This window comes from Anser anser (genome assembly GCF_964211835.1).
Source record: "Anser anser genome assembly, chromosome: 8".
Taxonomy (NCBI): Eukaryota; Metazoa; Chordata; class Aves; order Anseriformes; family Anatidae; genus Anser; species Anser anser.
In genome coordinates, this window is record NC_139728.1 from 16,960,089 (window position 1) to 16,982,484 (window position 22,396).

The 22,396-nt window shown below is 37.5% G+C and overlaps 1 protein-coding gene and 1 long non-coding RNA gene across 2 annotated transcripts; one reads left to right on the plus strand and one right to left on the minus strand.

Moving 5' to 3' along the window:
• Positions 1-240: 240 nt before the first annotated feature.
• Positions 241-5,209, plus strand: LOC310903643. Its single transcript, XR_014587639.1, has 3 exons — positions 241-309; positions 1,741-1,878; positions 5,079-5,209. It is a non-coding gene; the product is annotated as an uncharacterized lncRNA (long non-coding RNA).
• On the minus strand, positions 5,024-22,045 carry LOC310903640 (calcium-activated chloride channel regulator 1-like). Its single transcript, XM_083847246.1, has 14 exons — positions 21,331-22,045; positions 18,270-18,410; positions 17,894-18,044; positions 16,920-17,037; positions 16,023-16,194; positions 15,252-15,479; positions 13,233-13,457; positions 10,893-11,070; positions 9,692-9,795; positions 8,799-9,023; positions 8,346-8,613; positions 7,512-7,676; positions 6,491-6,712; positions 5,024-5,505 (listed from the first exon to the last, which is right to left on the minus strand). Exons 1-14 carry the CDS (start codon positions 21,514-21,516, stop codon positions 5,030-5,032), a joined length of 2,859 nt encoding a protein of 952 aa, XP_083703372.1. The 5' UTR covers positions 21,517-22,045; the 3' UTR covers positions 5,024-5,029.
• Positions 22,046-22,396: the final 351 nt, after the last annotated feature.

Below are 22,396 nucleotides of genomic sequence, written 5' to 3' on the forward strand. Positions count from 1 at the left end.
GTTTGTTTCCATTTCTTAAAAGGAGTTCTACTAGCATAATAAGGTCTCAGGAGTCTCTGGTGTTGGAGGAGACAGTGCTGTGCTCTAGGTGGTCATGTTAGAACTGGTTAGTATGTCTTGTGATATCAGCATACAATGTGTGAAAAGACAGAAGCATCAAAGATTTTACATTTGGAGACGCAAATGTAATTCTTTTCATAGCTTTCATTGGTGTTGCCAATAGCTCCCAGTGGCGTCCCACAACAAGACAGAGATACTGAACAACTGAGTGCAGGGGTGCCTGACGCTGAGGCAGAAGCATCACCTCAGGTGAGAGGTACCCCAGGAATGCCTGGGACAAGTGGTGTGTTCAGGCTGGAATTCACAAAAGCCGACGTGGTCTAGCTCTGGCCAGAACAAAATACTGCTTAGTCTTCTGTGAACCTTGCACCGTGTTGCTGCCCATGGCGTATAAACCTCACCAACCAGAGAGGAAAGTGCTGCCCTCTATGGCGTATTGACAGCCTTGACACTCACCTCTTCAGAAAATGGGGAGATACCTCTCCTTTCCTTGGAAGAGGAGGAAGAGTCTGATCTATTAAGCCCCCAAGGGTTAGAGCACTCTTGTAGGCTTTGGAATACCTACTTTTAATTGTTTCTTTCCTAGGGAGTGCTAAACACAACAGTCCCACTTCTTAGGACTGTGACTTTAATAGACAGTACTTCCACCTTTAGCAGATGGGCTGTTTGGCTTATGTGGGGCACTGAATGTTATTTTCAGTTCCCCCTTTCAACATCCTTCCTCTTTTCTCGAATGTTAAAGCAGTTGGAGTGTGAATGAGAGGGAGAAAATAACTCTCTGGCTAATGGTTACTACACTTCTCAAAGAGGAAGATCTGTTTTAGTGAATGTTTATATATTTCGTATAAATCAGTCCTAATCTGGATATATTTTCCCCATTTTATCTTACAATAGTGTAATGTAAGACTAAATTCAGTTATTGGATCACAATGTGGAACTCCATGTTGCCTGAATTCCATAGTTTTTTCCTACTCCTAAAAGACACTACTGAGTTATTCCCTTTCTTGAAATTCTCTTTCTCCATACCCTGTAAGCCTGTGATCTAGTGTTCAGGAGAAAATCTGGTTAAACTAACATATCTGGTTCAGGCAAGGAGAGCCATACCTTGTGTGCAGACTTTGTTGTGAACTATATACCGACCTAGAGAGCTCTGGAGGTATATTGAAAGAATGTATGGCATGTAGAGATACACTAGCTAGTTCTGCTAAAATCAGCTGCAAACAGCTGAGGAGTCAGCATGCTTACTTTTTCCACCTGTGCTGGAGAAACAGTATCCCCCTTCAGAAGTGTAGGGTAAACAGCAGGGACGGTCACTTGTAAAAACCCTGTGTTCTGACTTTATGGGAGGGTGGTGTTTAAACTGAAGGCTTTGGAGTCAAACATTTAACAAAAATGGCCCCAAAATGCCTCCATAGTCAGTTTATATCACAGTGAAAATGCCTTAAAATAAATACATTTTGGTAGTGTTTATAATCCCAATAATGTAGAACTCATGCTGGAATTCATATATGCTTAGTTGTACAATATGTTGAGTTACATGGGTCATATCTTCTGCCAATGTGTGTATGTATGCTATTTCCCTTCCTACTCGTGACTATTCAACTGCAGCTTATATTTGCATAAAATAGCAATTTTATGAATATTTATGTCCATTCATGTTTATGTCTTCTTTGAATGCAGTTAAACAGCTGGAAATTAAGAGTGAGTTCTGGCAGTGTGCTACGAGTCACACCTCTGCAAAACATCAACTAATATTCTGAAGAATAGCAGCAATCCTTGAACCAGATTTTCAAAATACACATTCACAAAAATCTGAAGGTACATTTAATTTAACATTAATTGATGTAATGTAGTCAAAAGACAAAATAAATAAATACATAAATAAATAAAAGGAGTAGATTGTGCCATTTTAAAGAAACATTATGATGTTTTCCCTCTGTTTAAAAGTCAAAGCTTATTTTACTAAGATAGGTAAAAGCACTTGTTTGTGTATGAGTCTACAACCTCTGTGCCAATATTAACAACTGTGAGATTAGTTTGATAATAACTGGGCAAAGATTATAAAATCAGTAGTGCCAGCTGCCTGGCTCATGTACAATCAGTCTTTTATGAAAAATCCAGGGACTGGATTTGACAGAACCAGAAAGCGGCTGTTCTCAACACCATGCTTCCATCCAGAAACTACAGCTATCTCAATGAGAATTAATGCTCCTTTTCATATTAGTGCCCTTTTCCACTGATCCTCATGGCAGCTGTTGCTGTGCTTCTCCTGAACACGTTGACTGGATTGTACTAGGACTGCATACAGCAACTGGCAAAACATTCAGTAGGCCAAGGTCCTAAAATTTCAGGGAACTGGACTGCCTCAATCACGTGTTGTTTTTGTGATCTTTGTCCTCGCAGTTTCATACTTCCTGGAGCCATAGTGGGTTAGTTTGATACTCAGGCAAGATAGTAATTTGGTCCCATAACCCAGTTGTCCATCTTAGAAAAAAATATACTTGGAAGAAGATTGTACGGAGAATTATATAGGCCAGAACTGACCCCTATGGAAATAGAAATTAAAGCAAAAATATTGGGGTTTCTTCATTTTACTGTGGAATATTAGTCTTATGACAGGATATAGATTTGCAGCTCTACCCTTTCCCTGCTGATGCCTGAGGGAAAGTCACTTTAACACTTGGTACTACAGTTTTTCCACATGTGGTAAAGGAATAATTCAACAAATCTCCTCTGTGTTGTGAAGTCTACTGCTAGAAAAGCTCTGTATAGGAAGCCAAAATTATTTTAAAAGCATTGGGAAGACCATCCTTAGGAACAAAGTTGATATGGTTTTGACTTTAACAAGAACATCTTTTCTAGCTAGTCTAAACTTGAGTGTGGCAGTTGCATCAGGGACTGGTACCCCCAACTCACGTAGCTTTAGTGTATACATACTCTTGGTGTAAATTAATAACTGAAATTAGTAAAAACAATCTTACCCTGTCATTTTGCACTTGCTTGGCAGGAAGCATGAAAGAGCAAAATTTGTCTGCCTTTTGTGGAGATGTTCTGGGGTGTGCTGAATCCTCAAATACATGAACAGAATTCTTCAGATATTTACCTGTAAAAGAAAGACCTTAATTCAAATGAATCCTTTTCTTGCTCTTCTAGTAGGAGCCAGGCTTAAGTACTAAATTCAACCTTGGATTAATCATATTTGATTGTACTTTCAAATATGCGTTTATATTAAGGTCATAGTATCCCGGAGAGCGATGCTTTATCTCAACAATTTTGGAACATTTGGGAAAACTGGAAGTGTTGGTGGAGCCCACTAGATGTCAGTGTCACCACACGTAATGCAGCTCTGCTCCCTAGGCAGGTAGGGTTGGTGTCTTCGGAGTAATGCGTGGATTGACCTGGATCACTGAGAGCGTATATCTTAGGTCTATCGCATTTTTACATGATGCTAGAAAACAGTTCCAGCAACAGTGCTGCAACCCATTTATTCTGATTGTACAATGTAGTTCCTACCAAAAAACTTGTACACAGCTGCCACAGAAATACTTCAGAGAATGAGAAGACACTTGAGAAGAAACCAAAAGGAGAAATATCTGAAAAAATGGACATTCAGTGACCTAAAAGCTACTAGGGAGAACAGATATCCTCAAACAGGCCTTTGGTGTCTGACTCTCTTCTCCAAAGGAGCCTCTCTTCTCTAAAATGTGACAGCTATTCCTGTCTTGATATTAAAAGAAATTGCAACATTTGTTATTTCTTGAGGAAATAGAATTTTAGATCTGAAAATATGTCCAGTAATAAGACTCATTAAGAGACAGTACTACATAGAGTTACAGAAACCCACAATAAAATGAAAAAATGGGCATCTAGATAAAAAAAAAAAAAAAAGCAGAACTTGTGGAAAGTACAGAAGTAGCAAAGGAAAGGTAGAGAAATCCATTAAAATATTAAAAAGTCTGTGCTTTCAAAAAGTAAATTGCGTTAATAGATGCAATTTAGATAGATAATAGAATCATGCTTGTAGATGAAAATACTCATGTTTGCAAGACATGGTGTGTTGACTGGGTAATGCTCAACTGTGAATTACACTTTGACTGTAGAATTTACTTTTTTTTTTTTTTTTCTCCTCATTATTATCAGTACATTTCTCCCAGTAGGCAAAGGTGAAAAAGCACCTGAAGCACCTGGCCATGTAAGAAGCCTGAAGCATTCTGGTTTGAGACAGTTATTACTAATTTGCTAGTCAGCAACCTGAGAGAGAGTTGTAGAGATCTCCTGTCTCCCTCACACCCCTTCTCCGTTAGCAGCTTCTAAGTTACCTCTTGTTATACAATGGTTTGTCCTAGCTCCTAAGTTGTAGCTCTGTTTAGTCTCATAGGAACATTTTCCATGTGCTCATTTGAATTTACTCTGCAACTCTAATTCTGGAAGTATTTATATACTTAACTTTCCTGGGAGGCCTGTAAATATACATTTAAATTTATTTTTTAAATAAACTGCCTGGAATTATATATTTTTGTTCTTGGCTCACTAAACCTAAGTAAAAACTTGTGGAAGATACGTAGGAAATCTTACTGCACTACTTGAAGATCTTTCTGACCTCTTTTCCCAACTTACCTGACTTCTGTAGAACATAAAAATAAGGAACGCATTATTTTCCTTTACTTTCTTTATTTAAGAAACAAAACAAAGCAAAACAAAACACCACACACTATATTGTAAAGACCTTGCAAGAGAAGAGTTAAGAATTTATATCACAGAGAAACAAAGTACATATACTTGAATTTAAGACATGCTTTTGAAAATCTGCATCTATAAGGCAATCAAAAAGACAAATACATATCTATTTAAAACAAGTGCACTTTTTGAACATAAAAATACACCTTTTCCTGCTTTGAAACTTATGTATGGCAAAAATTACAGTAAACTCCTTTTTTATTATTATTATTGTTTTATTTTACAGATACTGTCATATTCTGATTGCAGGATTCCTTCTCCTTTGTTTTTGTACAATACAGACAGCTGAACTTACAATAACACAGACAACTACAACACATCCAGCTACAATTGCCACTATTAATGTAATGTTAACGCTGTTGCTGCTGCCTCCACCGCCGCTGCCTCCACCGCCGCTGCCTCCACCGCCGCTGCCTCCACCGCCGCTGCCTCCACCATCTGAAGGCTCAGATGCTTTTGGAGGGATGTACCATGTGGCTTTTGCTATGTTAGACATGTCTGAAGTCAAGTTTTCATTATCAACAGCACGCACGGCGATGTAGATTATGGTACCATTTTCTATTCTCAAATTTTCTGGTTTAAATTTAAATGTTTCTTTGCTACCAGCCTCCTGAGGTGTGAGATCAGAGGAATTCACAGAAGTAGCATTATCAAATTCATCTTTTAGGACCAGAAGATTGTCACTGCTTTTTATTATGTATTGGACAGCTAGGGAAAAAAGAACATGCATAACAACAAATGAATATAGATGTTTTAATATCCCTGCTTGTGGTGACAGTATAGGACTTCTAGAGCTGGTTTTTTTTGGTTTTGCTTTTTTTTTAAAACAAACAAACAAACAAACTGCTGCTAATTCCTGTTTTACTACTGACTATTGCTCAGCAGCGTTGGGGGGGGGGGGGGGGAGGGGGAGGTGCTGTTTTAGGATTGCTGTTAACCCTTACTTTGCAGCATCTAAGGGTCTGTTGTTCCCAAATCTGGGAACTCTTTCTTTTCAATAGCCTTAAAAAATAGCTTCACCAACAATCTTAGCTCTGTGTGGACTGTGCAAAATGTAGTTGAATGAGAAGCTCTGCTGTCTAAACACAAACATATGGCGAAACAGCAATTAAAATACGTGTATACAGAAGGGGTGGGCCTTGCATATAGTCTGTATTCTCTCTCACAGCATGAGGCTTTGATACCAAAAACTGGGAAAGATACAAAATGAATCTCCCATTTGTGTAATTAGAGAACCTGTAGTTACATTGCTATACGTGCATATGTCTAATTTTGGAGGTTCTGCTGTTTCTGTGTCAAGGTTGTAGCTTTTCAAGACTTTCACCTCCTCCCTATCTCTTCTTCTTAGGAAGATCTTTTTCTCTGTTTAGATATTAGAGAAATGTGCTATCAGCTCCAGACCAATACAGGATCTTGATGTATTTTATTAATTTGCTTATATATATATATATATATATATTAAACATTTTCTTTTATAAAATTCTCATGTAATATTTTTATAACATCCTTTTATGTATTTTTTTTTAATGTGAAAAATTAAGGACAATTAAAACAAGTATCATGCGACAGGGTAACTTTCTGTTTGGTTCCATTTTCAAGTGGGAAATATGTAGCCCTCATCCCTGTTTGGTGGTCTTCGATGCATGCCTTATCAGACAGCAGGATCCATCACATCACAAAGTGTCTTACTCACCTTTTCCAACGTCCATGTCATCTCCTGGAGCTGTCCAAGACAAGACTACTGTTTCATTTTCTATAAGAGCATCAAGGTCTGTAACTTTACAGGGTGGAAAACCTACTGTTGGAATGTTATCCAGTACAAGAGAAGCCGTTGAAGTTCTGCTGAAACTTCCCAGCTTGGCTTGAATGTCTTCATCGGCAATTTCAGGTCTTGGTACATTCATCTGAACTTTACCTGTTTGAAAAAAATTTCAACTTCCACCATGACAGAACTCCAAACTACATTTCTTTTTATTTTTACTGTATCTTATCTCTTCTCATCCTATAATTTTTCTTTAGCCTATTCAAATTTAGTAGAACGTTGGTGAGCTAAAGACAGAAAATGACCATCAGAAAAGCAAGTTGCAGATGTTGGTGAATAGTGGCTGTAACAAGGTCATTTTTTCTACCTCTTCCTACATATTGTAGGCTTTAGGAGTGTTTCTATTTTACAGGCCATACAGTGAGGTTTTTAGACTTTTTTATATCAATTCTTATAAATTTCACTGTGTGTGTATGTGAATATTAAATTGCAACAACTAACGTATCTTCAGCATTAAGATGAAAAGTACTTAAAAAAATCCAGAGAATACAAAAGCGATGTTTCCTAACACTAACTTGCATACAAATGTTGCACATTGAATATATTTACCCCAAAGCCCCATTCTAAAATCTTAAGAATTATGGATTTGAAATTTTTGTTGTTAGCTGCAGATATACAGACTCTGAGCAATACTTACACTTTCGTGGCTGTCAAAAAAAGTGTTTTTTAGATTAAAGACAATATTTAACACTATTCCAGTACATAGGAGACACTAGTTGGAGTTGGTTTGTTTTATACTAGAAATATTGGAATAATACTGGAAAAGTGGAATATTTGTTAAGATCAAATACCATTTTTTGAACCTAAATGATCACATTTGCTTCACTTTTAGACAACCCACCTCCCCGCCTGGAATCACACAAATAATTGTCTATTTCATAAGAGTTCTTACCATTTTCTATGTAGCCTGGTACATACAAGGCTCGATTTGGCCTAAGGCCAAGTCTGACAGTCGTATTTCTCCCTTGGGCGCTGACTTTTAGACTATATCTTCCACCGCTTTTTAAAGAAGTAAAATACCTTGAGTAGACTCCATCATTCTTGACTGTGTCAGCACCTGGATATAAAATTATTGAGAATTAATATCTAGAACAAAATACCTGCTGGTAAACAGGTTATTTTTGCTATTCATACACAAATATAAAAGCTGAACATTACTGTGCAGAAAACCTGGCAATGTTTTGATAATGTGGACATCTTTAAAAACAGGCATTGTCCCATTACGATAAACTGAATTTATAATGTATTTTGCTTAAAAAAAACCATTTGGTATTGACACCTTTAATTGGGTAAATCTCTTGTTACTACTTGTAACCACCAACTTAATTCTTACTGACCATTCTAATAGGTCAAACACCTTTAAATTGAAAAACAAAACAAAACAAAACCAACATAATATAACCTTTGGCCAGGAATTCATCAAGACAAGGTTCTTTCTCTAAGTGAACTTGTGTGGTTGTACCTGACTGACTGCAGTAGACGGTCTGCTGGTAGCATCCAAGCTATCTATTCTAAATTCTAGCAGCAGTACAAAATTAACCTCACAGGTTCAGAAGACAGATGGTGTTTAAGAAACACAGGATAACCCATTGAAATCTTATTTATGTACCCTGTTTTAGGGCATAGACATGACTCAGTCCTTAGTGGTAAGTCTGAAGAGAACACACAGACTTGTATTCCAAAATGCATAAATGCAAAGGTTTTTACTGTGTATACGGAACATTACCTGCACCGTTATCAAGAAGTTGAAGGCTTACTGGTGCAACACCATCCTTCTCTACGGTAGCTATCACAGTTGCACCAAGAACAGGCAAGAACCCTTGGCTAACCTCTGCATAAACAACAACTGGATTCGGTGCAATGTTTGCCTTTTTCATGTAAGCTGCCACGTTCACAGGAGGAACAACAGAAGATGCTGCTCGAGAGGTAACTGTTATTGATATATTTTGAGTTGTTGTACCCTCATTTTTAATATAGTAATGCCAATCTCCGACCTGCAAATAAAATACAAAAATATATTTTAAAAAATGTGAAAAAGCTTCATGCTCTAACAGGACTATTGTTTCCCTTACATAATAATAATAAACAACAAACTAAACAATGACCATTAAAGAAAAGTAGTATGCTAGTGTATAGGAAATATTAATTTAGAAAATAAAAGAAAACATTCAGTCTTTACCTCTGCAGTGCCATTTATACCGAGTCTAGCTGCATTTGAGTTTAAATTATCTAATGTGAAGTCTGAACTTCCATACTCTTTTCCTTTAGGGTCCCTCAGAAAGAAAAATGGCTTTGTGGCACTCCATGCAATGACGAAGAAAGTGTCATTTCCCACAGTTTTGTCAATGGTCACAGTACTATTAATCCATTCATAAGATTTAATGTCTATCTGTTTGCTTTCAAGCTGTTAGAGAAATAAAATACATGTTATTGCTATTCAGTAAAGAAGCACTGGAAGCAATTGGAAAATTAAGAGCAATTTGGCATAACTAGTGAATGAATAAAAATGCTTTCTGAAGCTTTCTGAAATGACTGCTTGCATAGTAACATTGATTTTAAGTGTAAAATTATGGTAAAGAGAATAAGTTACAGTAAGTCCTTCACATCTGTATTTAATTTTATCTAGCCATCCAAAGCATTGTGCCAGTAAGTTGTATTTCCACTGTAGTTTGTCTGTCCCTCAGATTTTTAGAAGAGAGAAAAAAAAAGTGTCTCCACATATGACTATACAGCTTACGAGTAATAAGACAGAAATTAAAGTAGAACAGAGGAAAACATATAGAAAAGAGAAGTATACAAGATTTCCTGTATTACAATTATAATAATTTCACATAATTTCCTCACTTTTGTATCAAGAATGATAAAGTCTACATTAAGGGAACAGCCTGTCATGACCTTAATTTTGTTTTCTGCTGTTTAGGTGGGGCAGAAGAGTCAATTCAAGGCAATAAAACAACTAAAAAACACTGGACATGCTTTCTAAATCTACACCGATGGATGTTTATAATCTAGCTACCTTTGCAGTGGTATATTTCAGAGCATAGGAGGAAGAAGAAGTGTTGAAATTCAGACCTGAATAGACTGAGAAATATCTCCACTTCCTGATGTAATTGCACTGAATGCCTCAATTAGTTTATTGGGGAGGACTTGATCTATAGCATAAAGTTGTAAACCTCCTGAAAGACAAGAGTAAAAGATTTAATAATACTAATTTATACTCTAAAAATGACAGTTTTTATGTGACTTCTAATACCAAATGTTTTACTGAGATAGCCATTTTATTAATAAATAAAAAATTAAAGACATCTTTTTATTAATGCAATAAAACACATTATAGTAAATTCATGTAAAACTCTATTTTGGCTTGTGTGATCAGGTCACTTTCATCTCTCATTAACACAGTTTGCCTAAAAATCACTCCCTGCAGCAAAACGTCACATACAGCATTTTTAGACTTTTCTTAGTACTTTTGGATTTGGAGCCACATCTCATCTCCCTCCTCCCCTCAGTGTCAGGGAGTGACTGCAGTGCTGAGCCCTGGGGAGCGTACATGTGGGTATGAGTCTGAAAATGCACAGCATGAACACCTCTCAAATAAGAGTATTTATTTACTATGCTTGTTTGAAGTCAGATTGTTTTCTAGATCTACAGTAGGATTCTTCCTTTTTTTTTTTTTCTTTTTTTTTTCCCCCCATTTGCAGGTACTATAGCATGAAGCAACACCCCTATGGATAGTTTTAAATGGTTGTTTTAGAATTAACTATGTAGCTCCAGCTCAGCTGACAGCTCTGCTGGCTAATGACAAGGGCAGTCACAGCCTTTACACTAGATCACTTCAGCTGCAGCAAATGGAGAAAATTTACGTACAATGCCAAAAAAAAAAAATCTTAAAATCTGAAGAATATAGCGTTCTAGTCATTGTGTGTTATACCAGAAATAAAATTATAGTCACTGCAGAGCATTACCTCTTATATGCTGTATGAGAGTATCATGAATCCATCTCTTTAATAATATGGTATTATCATGTTGTATTTTTTAAATCAAGATAGCTTGTAATGCAAAACTGTGGATAAAAAGAGTTCTGCTTGTTTGCATTAAAAAGCCCACCAGAACCAGAAATTTTTTTTTAGACCATATTTTTTTAAAATTAAATTTGTTTTAATTTTTTACAAGTCAAATGTATTTCTTTTTTCCAGACCAAAGAATTGCAATGCTTTGACATCTTCATACTTCTATATGCATGGCAAAGAAACAGTGCATTTAGAAAAGTTACCTGTTATCGCTGAAAATTCTTCTAATTCTTTGGCTGCTGCTTTACCCAGTGCAATGGTATGAATTATTGCTCCACTTTGTTTGACTTCATTAAGGCAAGCTGCCATACCTGAATCCTCTCCGTCTGTCAGTAACACAATTTCTGACCCATATGTTACACTGATTTGATCTTTAATTATCTGCATTGAGACAAGAATTTGAGATATAAACTGCAGAATAACTTTTAAATATTAGCATATCCCAGAGCACAAATAATCTGTGCATTTAGAAGTAGTGTTAACTTCTAATATTATTATAATTGAAATTGCAACATCTACTTGCTTAGACTTAGTAAGTATTAAATTATAAATAAGAACTATTTAAGATAAGTCCCTTCAAACTGAACTATCCTATTCTATTCAGGGAAGGCATTTGTCCCTGGCTGAATATGTCAGAAACATTCTGCCTGCATATGCTTTGCTGTTTTATGGAATGGATTTTTAAAAACTGTATCTGCTGCCTGAAATTATTCATCTTTATCCTCCAAGCAACATTTCAGACTGAAGAAGGAAAAGTACAGACCCATGGCAAAGTTTGTGTTAAGTGAAGGTGGGCTGGAAGTGGTAAGGATTGCCCACCAGGAGGCCTCTGTCTTGGTTGTTCATTCCACTTTGGTTGCCCATCAGCATCCTGAACCCCTGTCCCGACCCTCCTCTCTGCCCTGGGCTCTCAGCTACCTCAGCAGTCTCATTGTTCTCTGAATAATTTCTTCTTTCCGTTTCCTCTACATTGCTACTTGTTTTCAGTTTTGGATCTGAATTAGGTGACATCTGCTGGGATTTCAAATATTGCCAGCCTAAGAAAGTAAAACGGGCAAACAAATAATACTGCCTATTCATTACTGTTTCCCAGTCTCATGATTTGTATGTGGTTTCACAATTTAGGGGCTTGATTCATGACCAGTGAGCCCTAGGAATTAAGAATACCACTACTGCACATCTTCCCACATCAACACTTATTTACTCTACATGTTTACCATGATTCATTAGCCAGATCCCTTGTGTTTTCTCAGTCCACATTTTGCTAGAAAAAAAATCTTGAAGATGTCAGGTATACAGGATGTCCCTTGTCATGCTGGCCTGCAGACTTTCCTCTGTGTATACACCCAGCAATGTGACCTGCCTGTGAGTTTGTCCAGACATTTCAGAGTTTTGACTGCAGTACTCCATATTTCACAGAATCATCTAGGTTGGAAGAGACCTCCAAGATCACCCAGTCCAACCTCTGACCTGACACTAACAAGTCCTCCACTAAACCATATCGCTAAGGGCTACATCTAAACGCCTTTTAAAGACCTCCAGGGATGATGACTCAACCACTTCCCTGGGCAGCCCATTCCAATGCCTAACAACCCTTTCAGTAAAGAAGTTCTTCCTAATATCCAACCTAAACCTCCCCTGGCACAACTTTAGCCCATTCCCCCTCGTCCTGTCACCAGGCACATGGGAGAACAGACCAACCCCCACCTCTCTACAGCCTCCTTTCAGGTACCCATAGAGAGCGATGAGGTCTCCCCTGAGCCTCCTCTTCTCCAGGCTGAACAACCCCAGCTCCCTCAGCCGCTCCTCGTAAGACTTGTTCTCCAGACCCCTCACCAGCTTTGTTGCCCTTCTCTGGACTCTCTCAAGCACCTCCATGTCCTTCTTGTAGTGAAGGGCCCAAAACTGAACACAGTACTCGAGGTACAGCCGCACCAGGGCCAAGTATTGGGAGGGAGAGGGGAGGGGGAGGAGGGTAAGGAACACAACGATAACACACAACAATCACTTCCCTAGCCCTGCTGGCCACACTGTTTCTTATGCAAGCCAGGATGCTGTTGGCCTTCTTGGCCACCTGAGCACACAGCTGGCTCATATTCAGCTATCAACCAATACTCCCAGGTCCTTCTCTGCCAGGCAGCTTTCTAACCACTCATCTCCAAGTTATTTCCTTCCATTACAAGTCATTCAAGTAAAAGTAATCTCTTACTCTTACTAAACTTACTCTTGCACAACCTAAATAGAATAAGCTTTGTATGTTTCCAACTAGAGATTCAATTTTCTGAAATTTGATTATTCTTGAACTTCACTTTGCAATCTGATCTTATTTTTCAATATCCTTTTTCAAACAAGGGCATCACATCCAAATACTTTATATACCCAATTTTCTCCTGATAGATTCAATAATCATAATATCTTTTTTAGCTCTACCATTACCAAGGAAATCCACGTTCAGTGGATTCAGTGGAAAGCTGTTAAGTATGCTTTTTGCTTTTTCCTCATTTTCCATACCTTCCAGGAGATATTTCCACATTGTACTTTACCTGCAGTCCTGTCCGTACACCTGCGCAGATATTGGTTCCTCCACTAGCTTTTGTAGGTAGTTTCTTAACAAGATTTTGACGTACTGCATCACTGGTTATTTGTTGCAAACGACTTTGTATAGATGCAGAAGACTGAAATGTGACAATTCCAACCCAGGAACCAACTTCAATAATTTGGAGCAGAAACACCTCTGCAGCTTTATAGAGATGTTCGATGCGGCTATACTATATGTGAAGAAAAACAACATTTTTAGAATGCAGTCTCCTTTGAAAAGCTTTTACTATGAACAAAATATAGAACATTTTTATGTTGTTTTTAATAAGAATTTAAAAACATCTGCCGCAGGGTAAATATGTATGCTCAGTTCTAAAACACAGGAGATGTGTACCATGTTCTGGCATCATGAAAGTGTAGCAAACTACAGTTTCCAGGAAAGTTGTCACCAGGCAAACTCCATCTTCGAATGTTATGACTTCATTCCTAAAAAAGATTTTTGTCCCTTTTTTTTATTTTGATGATATGGTGGTAATGAAAAAAGGAAACACCTGCAATTCCTTAGGAGTAGGTTAGACTAGATACTAAGCATTTTGGAAATATAAATTAAAGTAAAAGAATGAGTATGTTAAATGCAAATATTTGAAGATATTACTGAAAAAAAAAAACGTTATATTTGGAAACATTTCTCTCTGCAGCTAGCTATTCTTACAGTATTTTTTGTAATTATCTTAATTTTGTGTTTCAGCATTACATTATTACTTACTAACTGCTTTAATAAAATGTACTATGATAGACATCTGTGTTATAAAAATCATATAATTTATTACAATTGCAGATCTTTGCTGAAGATCAGTCTGGGCTAGAATGGCATGTCTGGAGATAGATCCCGTGATGTAGTTCTACAGGAGAATCCCACAGTTATTGCATGGATGCCATACCTGTAGAATTGGAGCATATACTGCCTTATGCTTCTTCATGTAAATTTTGGTTTAAGGCATGACTGCCAAATATTTAAGAATATTTCTCAAACTGCTAGAGACTTTTGAATTATTTTCTTGAGATCAACAGTCCTATTTTTAGGCTTGAATTCCTGTCAGAAATGAAACTCTGAACTTGCAATATTTTCAGTAAAAGAGTAATGGCTATTGGCTCACTACTGAACCTTGGAAGAGGTAAGTTGGATAAAGAAATGCAGAATGTCATCAAAAAAGGATATATAGGTTGATTTTTAAAAACTTTTGGAGTATGCGTAGAGGTTTGAAATCTATTAATAAATCATGAGATATCTGCCTTACCTACCCAGATAACTATGTCACCCTTCTACAGATGATCACATTGTTTACAGGTTTATAAAAGCGTTGTGCTTATTTGCATAATAATCCTATATTCAGGTATCTTTACTAAACTTTGCATCCATATACAAGCTTAGCATGTCTTGCCTGTGAAAGGATAAACCAACGCAAAATTTTACGGGAGAAAAAAGAAAGAAAAAAAAAAAGAAAGAAATATAGCCTCAGCCTTGTTAAAATGATATAGCATTATGGCAGCTCACACTCTTGATTCCAAAGAGAAATATTGCAATGAGGGAAGAAAATCAAGAAAATCTAATGTATTGATATATTGTAACCTGCATGTTTACTTTAAAATTTTAGGATTATTCATAAGGAAAATACAATTTGAAATGCCATCTATGACACATTTTCTGCTTGGAAGAAGTATAACAGCACTGTGACTCCAGGTCTGGAACAAAGGAATGAAAGCATTTAAAGTGGAGATTTTAGAAGGAGAAAAACAATGAAACAAACAGAAAAAAAAACAACCACTAAGTCTGGCCTAGAAGTCTCAGTTTTTTCTTCAAATGATTTACTGTGGAAATTCAAAAAAAAAAAAAAAAGAGTAACACTTTTTTTCTAAAATAATATAGTTAATAACTGAATTGATTGAAAATATTTTTAATTTTGAAACTTTTTCTGCTTCTTACAATTTTTAGTTAAAATTGCTTATTAAATGTGTTTTCTTACCGATGCCATGCTCCCAGAAACATCCAGTACTAATGAGACTGCTCTGTCTTGGGTCTGCAATAGACTGAAGGTGGTCTCGAAAGGGGGTGCAGAACCATTTACAACAGACGAGTTGATAAAGTCCTCAGTTTCCATTATTACTTCCCATGTGCTTTTGTAGTTGCACATCTTATTCTGCATATTTGGAGCCTCACCATTGTGAGTGTTTTTATCACAAAATGCAACCACCTAAAAAGTTGGATTGAAACCAATAAGAATTCTGAACCCAACAGTTCGAGCATAAAAGAGTATCTCATTAAAGAATATATGAAGTTTGTGGTGGGTGACAGGGCAAATTGGTCTTCTCCAACAAACATCCTTTGTGTCATGGTGCCTGGCCAGACAGGATCTCAGAAGAAGATAGGAAGAACTATAAGATTTTTCTTCAAAAGAGTGTAATAGAGCTAACTAGCTCTTTTACAATTATCTTATGACAAGAGCATTTAGCAAGAATGCTTCATTTTTATGCCAGTTGACCAGATTTCCCAAACAAGGAACAAGAAATTTGCTGAGATTTCAGTACATCTCACCCTTATTGACATGAAACATTTGTCAGATCACTTTCTCTAACTGCTTTGTCTTCTCTTTTGAACAGATTTTATTAGAACTTATAGCAAGAACCACATTCTTTGAAATAGACAGAAGTTAATCAAAGTAACCTAACTGATCATTAATTGACTAGACCCCAAATGTTACTAAACTCTCAGTCCAGAAACGGCTAGTAATACTTACAGAAGGTAAGCTTTGCATATACATAATAGAAGATGTGTGATTTTGATTTTTATCTGCTACAAATTTACATCCAGCTTCATATAGCTGACCATCATATTTGCAGTCTCTTTCCTCACACTTGCTTCCGCTGCAGCTTTGGAACACAGGCTTACCTATGACACCAGCTGAACACCTATGGGAAGATAAGATAGGCAGGGCTGGTTAAGAACACATACATAATCTGCAACAGGTTATTTATTTGAACTTTGATTGCCGTAAGTCAAATTGCCATTGACACAGCACTGTACTACACACCACAAGCACAAAGGTAGACAGTCTCTGTGCCTGGAAGAGTCCTCGAACTAATCTAGAAAGGGTTATAATCAGAAAACACTTGTGGTCTTTTGTTGATGAGTTGATAAATTTCTTGTGATGTTTATAGACTATGTATGAAAAACATTCTGCTAGTAGCTGCAATGCAATAGACTGTACTGGTATGCCTGACCAAGAAAAGCTTGAACTAATTCTCTACATCCATTCAGTTATTGTCCTTCTTTGTAGAAGCTGTTTAAAATCATAGAGGTTTCAGTAGGGAATTTCAGTGTTGTTAATAACTGCTATTTAACAAAATTATCTTAAATATGTTTATAACAACTGGTGACTAAGTTTACAGTTGCACACAAAGCAAAATATTACCCAGCCTGATCCATAGAACCTGTTACGAAACAGCACTGAAGGCAGCTGCTGCTTTCTGGGTCAGGTAGGCCATAGACAATGCTGAGTCAGTTTCTTTTAATCTTATGAACAGATCTAAGAGACTCTACAAAGTACAAGCTCAGCACAGACAACAAGAATACCAAAAACATTATCGAAATGTTTAAAAGTGAAATGTAAAAGCAGAAATATGAAAACTGATACCTTGTTGCTTCAACACTTGCTTTTTCAGAATTTATGGACACATAAAAAGGTGCATCGGTATTATATTCATCGAACACCCCCCAGCGAAGGTGAGCCCACTCGTGGACCAAAACTCTACCTGTTGAAAAGCAGTAATATGTACACATTCAAAATACAACTGTTTAAAACCTACCCAGCATTTTGCTTGCTCTTTTTAACAAACTCAGATAATTCTTACCTCAGGAAATACAAACAAACAAATAAATGAATAAAAATTGTGAGAGTTAAGCAACAGGAAAAATAATTTTTCCTTGAGGTAAATATCATGGAATCACAGAATGGTTTAGGTTGGAAGGGACCTTAAAAACCATCTAGTTCTGCCCCCTTGCTATGGGCAGGGACAATTCCTACTAGACCAGGTTGCTCAAAGCCCCATCCAGCCTGGCCTTGAGCACTTCCAGGGATCCAGAGCTTCTCTGGGCAACCTGTTCCAGTGCCTCGTCACACTCAAAGTACAGAACTTCTCTCTAATATCTAATCTAAATCTACTCTCTGTTAATTTGAAACTGTTACCTCTTGTCCTACCACTACGCTCCATAACAAAGAGTCTCCCCCCATCTTTCTTGTAGGCCCCCTTTAGGTACTGGAAGACCACTGTAAGGTCTCTCTGGGGCCTTTTCTTCTCAAGGCTGAACAACCCCAACTCCCTTAAGTCTGTCTTCACAGGAGAGGTACTCCAGCCCTCTGATCATCTTCATGGCCTTCCACTGGACCCACACTAATAGGTCCATAGTTTTCTTATGCTGCAGGCCTCAGAGCTGAAGACAGCTCTCCAGGTGGGATCTCACGAGAGCAGAGTAGAGGGGGTGAATTCACCAAGTTTTTTTAATTTTGGCAAGCAAACTGGAATAGCCAAGTTCGCTAGTCACTTTGAAAAATCTTGGCCATTTCATATTAACAATAAAGCAGGCAGTTACATTAAATAGCAGTATTACCTCTTTCTCCATAAATGTTAACCAAACCGTCATTTAACAGGAAGTTAGGTGTAAAATGGATGTACCGTCCTTTCTCCTTACATCCTCCATACTGCAAGGTATAGGGATCATCTCCATATTTCAGAAAAGGGTCTGCTATGATGACATCTGCCTAAAACAGTAAGACCAACAGCATGGGTGTAGAGAAGGGTTAGGTGATTCTTCCTCAATTAATTTAGTCCAGCAAGTATTTTTATCCTACCAGCACTCCCACTAACTCTTCTTTTGAGTAAGCACTTACAGGATTTTTTCTACATTTTGCCATGATTCATAATGTAGACTTATCAGTCTTGCTTTTCTTTGTGGTTCTAATCATACATGGTTCTCTAAATCATACCTTGTTATACGATTCTGTTTTTAATCTTGAATAGTTGCCATTTTTCTTCCATGTTTTAGGAATTATAATTTTTACAGACTTGAAGAAAAATCGATGTTTTGTAGCTTCAAACAAATAATTAGAAGCATCTTTAATCATTCTCTAGAGAGTGAAAGAAAATAAAATATTAATATCAATGTTAGTATTTAAAGTTTGTACATGTGATGAATAACTTACCTTTCTCAAGAAACAGTAGTAGAATAAAGCAGAACTGAGTACATAACAAAAATCATGAAATACTACAGTCTTCACTAAGAAAAGAAGGAATGAAGAAGCCAAGACCCATGTTGTTGTTCTTGGAATCTCTCAGCAGTTCCGTAACCCTCCTCTTAATCAGACACAGCAATAAAATTCACACTCTAGCCTTCATATGAGATAAAAATTACTGAATACAAGAATTTTATCCTTAATACTGACATGACAGCAAGTGAAATTAAATATCCATGTTACATGCACACAAAATTAAGCTAAACGAGATTTCTTGTAGACATTCAGTTTGCCAGGACTGAGAGTGATAGTGAGTGCTAACCCCATGACAAGTTGACCAGTAACGAGATGTTGTGCTTCAGCTGCCCCCATGCTACCCCTTGCCTGCTTTGCAAACAGAACAGAGTTCTTTAACTAGTTCAGTGAAACTAAAGGAATGGTGTAAGAGGAAGTTCTCATAAGGCCAGCTACCCTGTTAATTTATCAGGTGGTAGATATCTTACACCAACAGTAACCATCACTTCTACCCTAAAAAAAACCCCACATATATATAAATAAATAAAAAAAATAAAATTAAAAAAGTTTAGTAGCTTGTCAATGAAAATACAGTGATATAAACTTTATTTCATTGTTAAATAAGGAAACGGTCAGTGACTGACAGTAGTAAGTAAACTATCACATCCACTTTTGCTTCATGTAAAACTCTTCTCACTAGATGAAAGAAGCCTGGAAATGTTATAAATTTTATGGATGACCAAAGGATGGTATCCTTCATACTTGATCTTAGAACTGACATGGGATTGTGACAGTCTTACATCAGGGTACAGAAGGCATTAGATTAGAAGGCCTCAGGATACAGAAGGCACTGCACAAGTTGGGGTATTTGTCAGAATAAGTGTCCTGTTCGGCACGTTTTTTCTAAAATAATTAGGCTTTTCTTGCTTTTCAATGTTCTTGGGAATCTGGAGAGGTCCCAGATGACTAGAAGCTGGCAAACATTGTTCCAGTTTTCAAGAAGGGCAAAAAAAGAAGGCCCTGATAATTAAAGGCCTGTCAGTCTCACTGCAATGCCTGATAAAATTATGGAAAAAGATTATTCTAGGAGTTACTGAAAAACACCCGAAGGACATTGTGGTCATTCATCACAGCCAACACTGGTTCACAAGGGGAAGGTCCTTCTTAATGAACTTAATTCCCTTTTATGACATGTTCAGCCATCTAGTTGACCAAGGGAAGCCCGTTGATGTAATCTTTTTGAATTTCAGTAAAGCTTTTGATACAGTTTCTCACAGTATCCTTCTGGACAAAATGTCCAGTATACAGCTAGATAAAAATATAATACAGTGGGAGAACAATTGGCTGACAGGTCAAGCTCAAATGTTTATAGTAAATGCAGTTACATCAAGATGGCAGCCAGTCACTAGCAGGGTTCCCCAGGGCTCCATTTTAGGACCAGTTCTCAGTACTCATTAATGTTTTCATAAATGACTTGTATGTAGGACTAGTAAATGCTTTGAGTATGTTTGCTGATACTAAATTGGGAGGAGCTGTTGACTCTGTCAGGGGTAAAGTGGACTTGCAGAGAGATGTGGGCAATTTAGAGAGCTGGGCAATCACCAACTGCATGAAGTTTAACAAGAGCACGTACTGGATTCTGCATCTGGGAGGGGGCAACTGTAGCTGTACATACAGACTGGGGAAGAGAGGCCAGAGAGCAGCCCGAAGGGCCACCGTGCCCTGGGGTGCATCAAGCATGGCATTGCTAGCTGGTGGAGGGAAGGGATTGTCCTGCTCTACTCTGCCTGGTGCGGTCTCAGGTCAAGTACTGTGTGCAGCTTGGGGCACCACAGTATAAAAAGAACATAAAACTATTAGAGAATGTTCAAAGGATCACTTCAAAGACAGTGAAGGGTCTAGAGTCACTTGGATTGTTCAGCCCAGAGCAGAGCAGGCTGAGGGGAGGCCTCATGGTGGCCTGCAGCTTCCTCATGAGGGGAGCGGAGGGGCAGGCACCGAGCTCTGCTCTTTGGGACAGGGACAGAACCCAAGAGAACAGCACGGAGCTGGGACAGGGGAGGCCCAGATTAGATATTAGGGAAGGGTTCTTCACTGAGAGGATGGTTTGGCACTGGAACAGGCTCCCCAGGGAAGTGGTCACGGCACCGAGCCTGATGGAATTCAAGATGCGTTTGGACAACACTCTCAGACATATGGTCTGATTTTGGGGTGGTCGTGTGCAGACCCAGGTGTTGGACTCGATGATCCTTGAGAGTCCCTTCCAACTCAGGATATTCTGTGGTTCTACGAACCTGGCCAACATCTTAATCTAGGAGAATTGACCTATCAAGGCATCTAAATGGATTGTAATGAAAGTTAAGCCCAGAAATGCCACTAAACCTAAGCTTTCTGTGTTTTTTTTTTCTTCCTTTAGCCTTTACAATTTTTTGAAGGAACATCAGGAAGCATGCTAGCTAATGACACCTAATAGTATAATCAACGAATAATCAACTCATTCATAGAATATTCTTTCAGATAAAGATAATTTATACAGCTATTTAAAGGAGTTTCATGCTGGCTCCAAACAGGGCTATTACAGCACTGTTTCAGATAATTACTGCTCTTTATAACAGCAATAGATGTCAAGACAAATTAGAAATGACTGGTTTACTAACTGTGGGATTCATCCATGATTAATTCAAAGCCAGAGGAAAAAGTCCTGTTTGTATGAATGGGACTCATGTTACTTTCCAAACAGAAAAAGTCAAGATGTTCTCAACTGCTGAGAATCAATGTATGGAAATGAAGATGTTCTTACCTTTGTGTTCAGGATGATGTTGGCATCTTCTGGCACACTGGGATTAATTGCAACAACCAAATCCTCATAGCCAGTCTGATTTAACCACACCATGGAACCGTTTGCCACATACAGAAGCTGAAAAGACAACAAAAATATGAAACTCCTAAACACCCCCATTATTTGTCCTGTCTCCACACTTAGCATTAGAAAAGGAACGGGTTGTCAGCCTTATTTATACGAACGCCTTTGATGTCAAGAGAGGCGTAACATTTTACAGGAAGACTTTGATCTATGTGACTACAGTGAAAAGTGATTGGATAAGCTGGTTGCCTTCAGTTACACGTTAATTTCAGGAAGAAATGATTCCATCTTAGTGCCACCTAAAAAATAAATTTTACTTCCTTATGCCTTTTCAGATAGTCTATGCTATTTTATTTACTTTATGTCAAAATTAGTCAGGGTCCTTTTCTGAGTAAGCAGAAATAATTGTACAAACAAAGCTCTTTGGAATTTCATGAAAAAATATAGTAGTGCAGTAATTATATAATATGGAATTGAAACAAAATCAGACGACTGAGAGATTAAAAGTGCTGATAAACTTTGTAGATATGACTTAGCATGTAATATCCCCCCTTTTAAATGACTGGCATTCTTTTTCTTTAGGTGACTAATCATGACATTTGGATTAAAATGTGTTTTTCTGGAGAGGGAAAAGTTTGTCAAGCAAGTCAGAATACTCCATGGGGCTGTTCTAACACTCCTTGACATTTCCCACTTCATATTCTAAGAAACTTCTGCGGAAGGGACCTCACATTTTACTCCAATTCCTTGGTAAAATATTTAATACCGTCATGCCTATAACTCATTTCCAGTGATTTGAGAAACGTGTGTCAGGTGATGATTTTCTACCACCTACTTTTTGAGTCATCTGCTAAGTAGTTCCTAATTGTTAATGAGGTGCTTGGTTAATCCAGCACATTGCTATACTTTAAATTGCATTATCAGACAGTGTCACAGACATTTCGTGATATAGCTATATCCTTAATCTATCCTACAGTCTTAACTGTATAAAAATAACAAAAAT

What these genes read in the sequence shown, in the direction of transcription:
- LOC310903640 (XM_083847246.1), bottom strand. Translation starts at nt 21,516, where the DNA reads ATGCTAAGTGTGGAGACAGGACAAATAATGGGGGTGTTTAGGAGTTTC. An exon ending in ACATCATCCTGAACACAAAG is followed by an intron (nt 18,411 to 21,330) that starts GTAAGAACATCT and finishes TTCACTCTCTAG; the next exon opens with AGAATGATTAAAGATGCTTC. An exon ending in GCAAGTGTTGAAGCAACAAG is followed by an intron (nt 16,195 to 16,919) that starts GTATCAGTTTTC and finishes ATCTTCCCATAG; the next exon opens with GTGTTCAGCTGGTGTCATAG.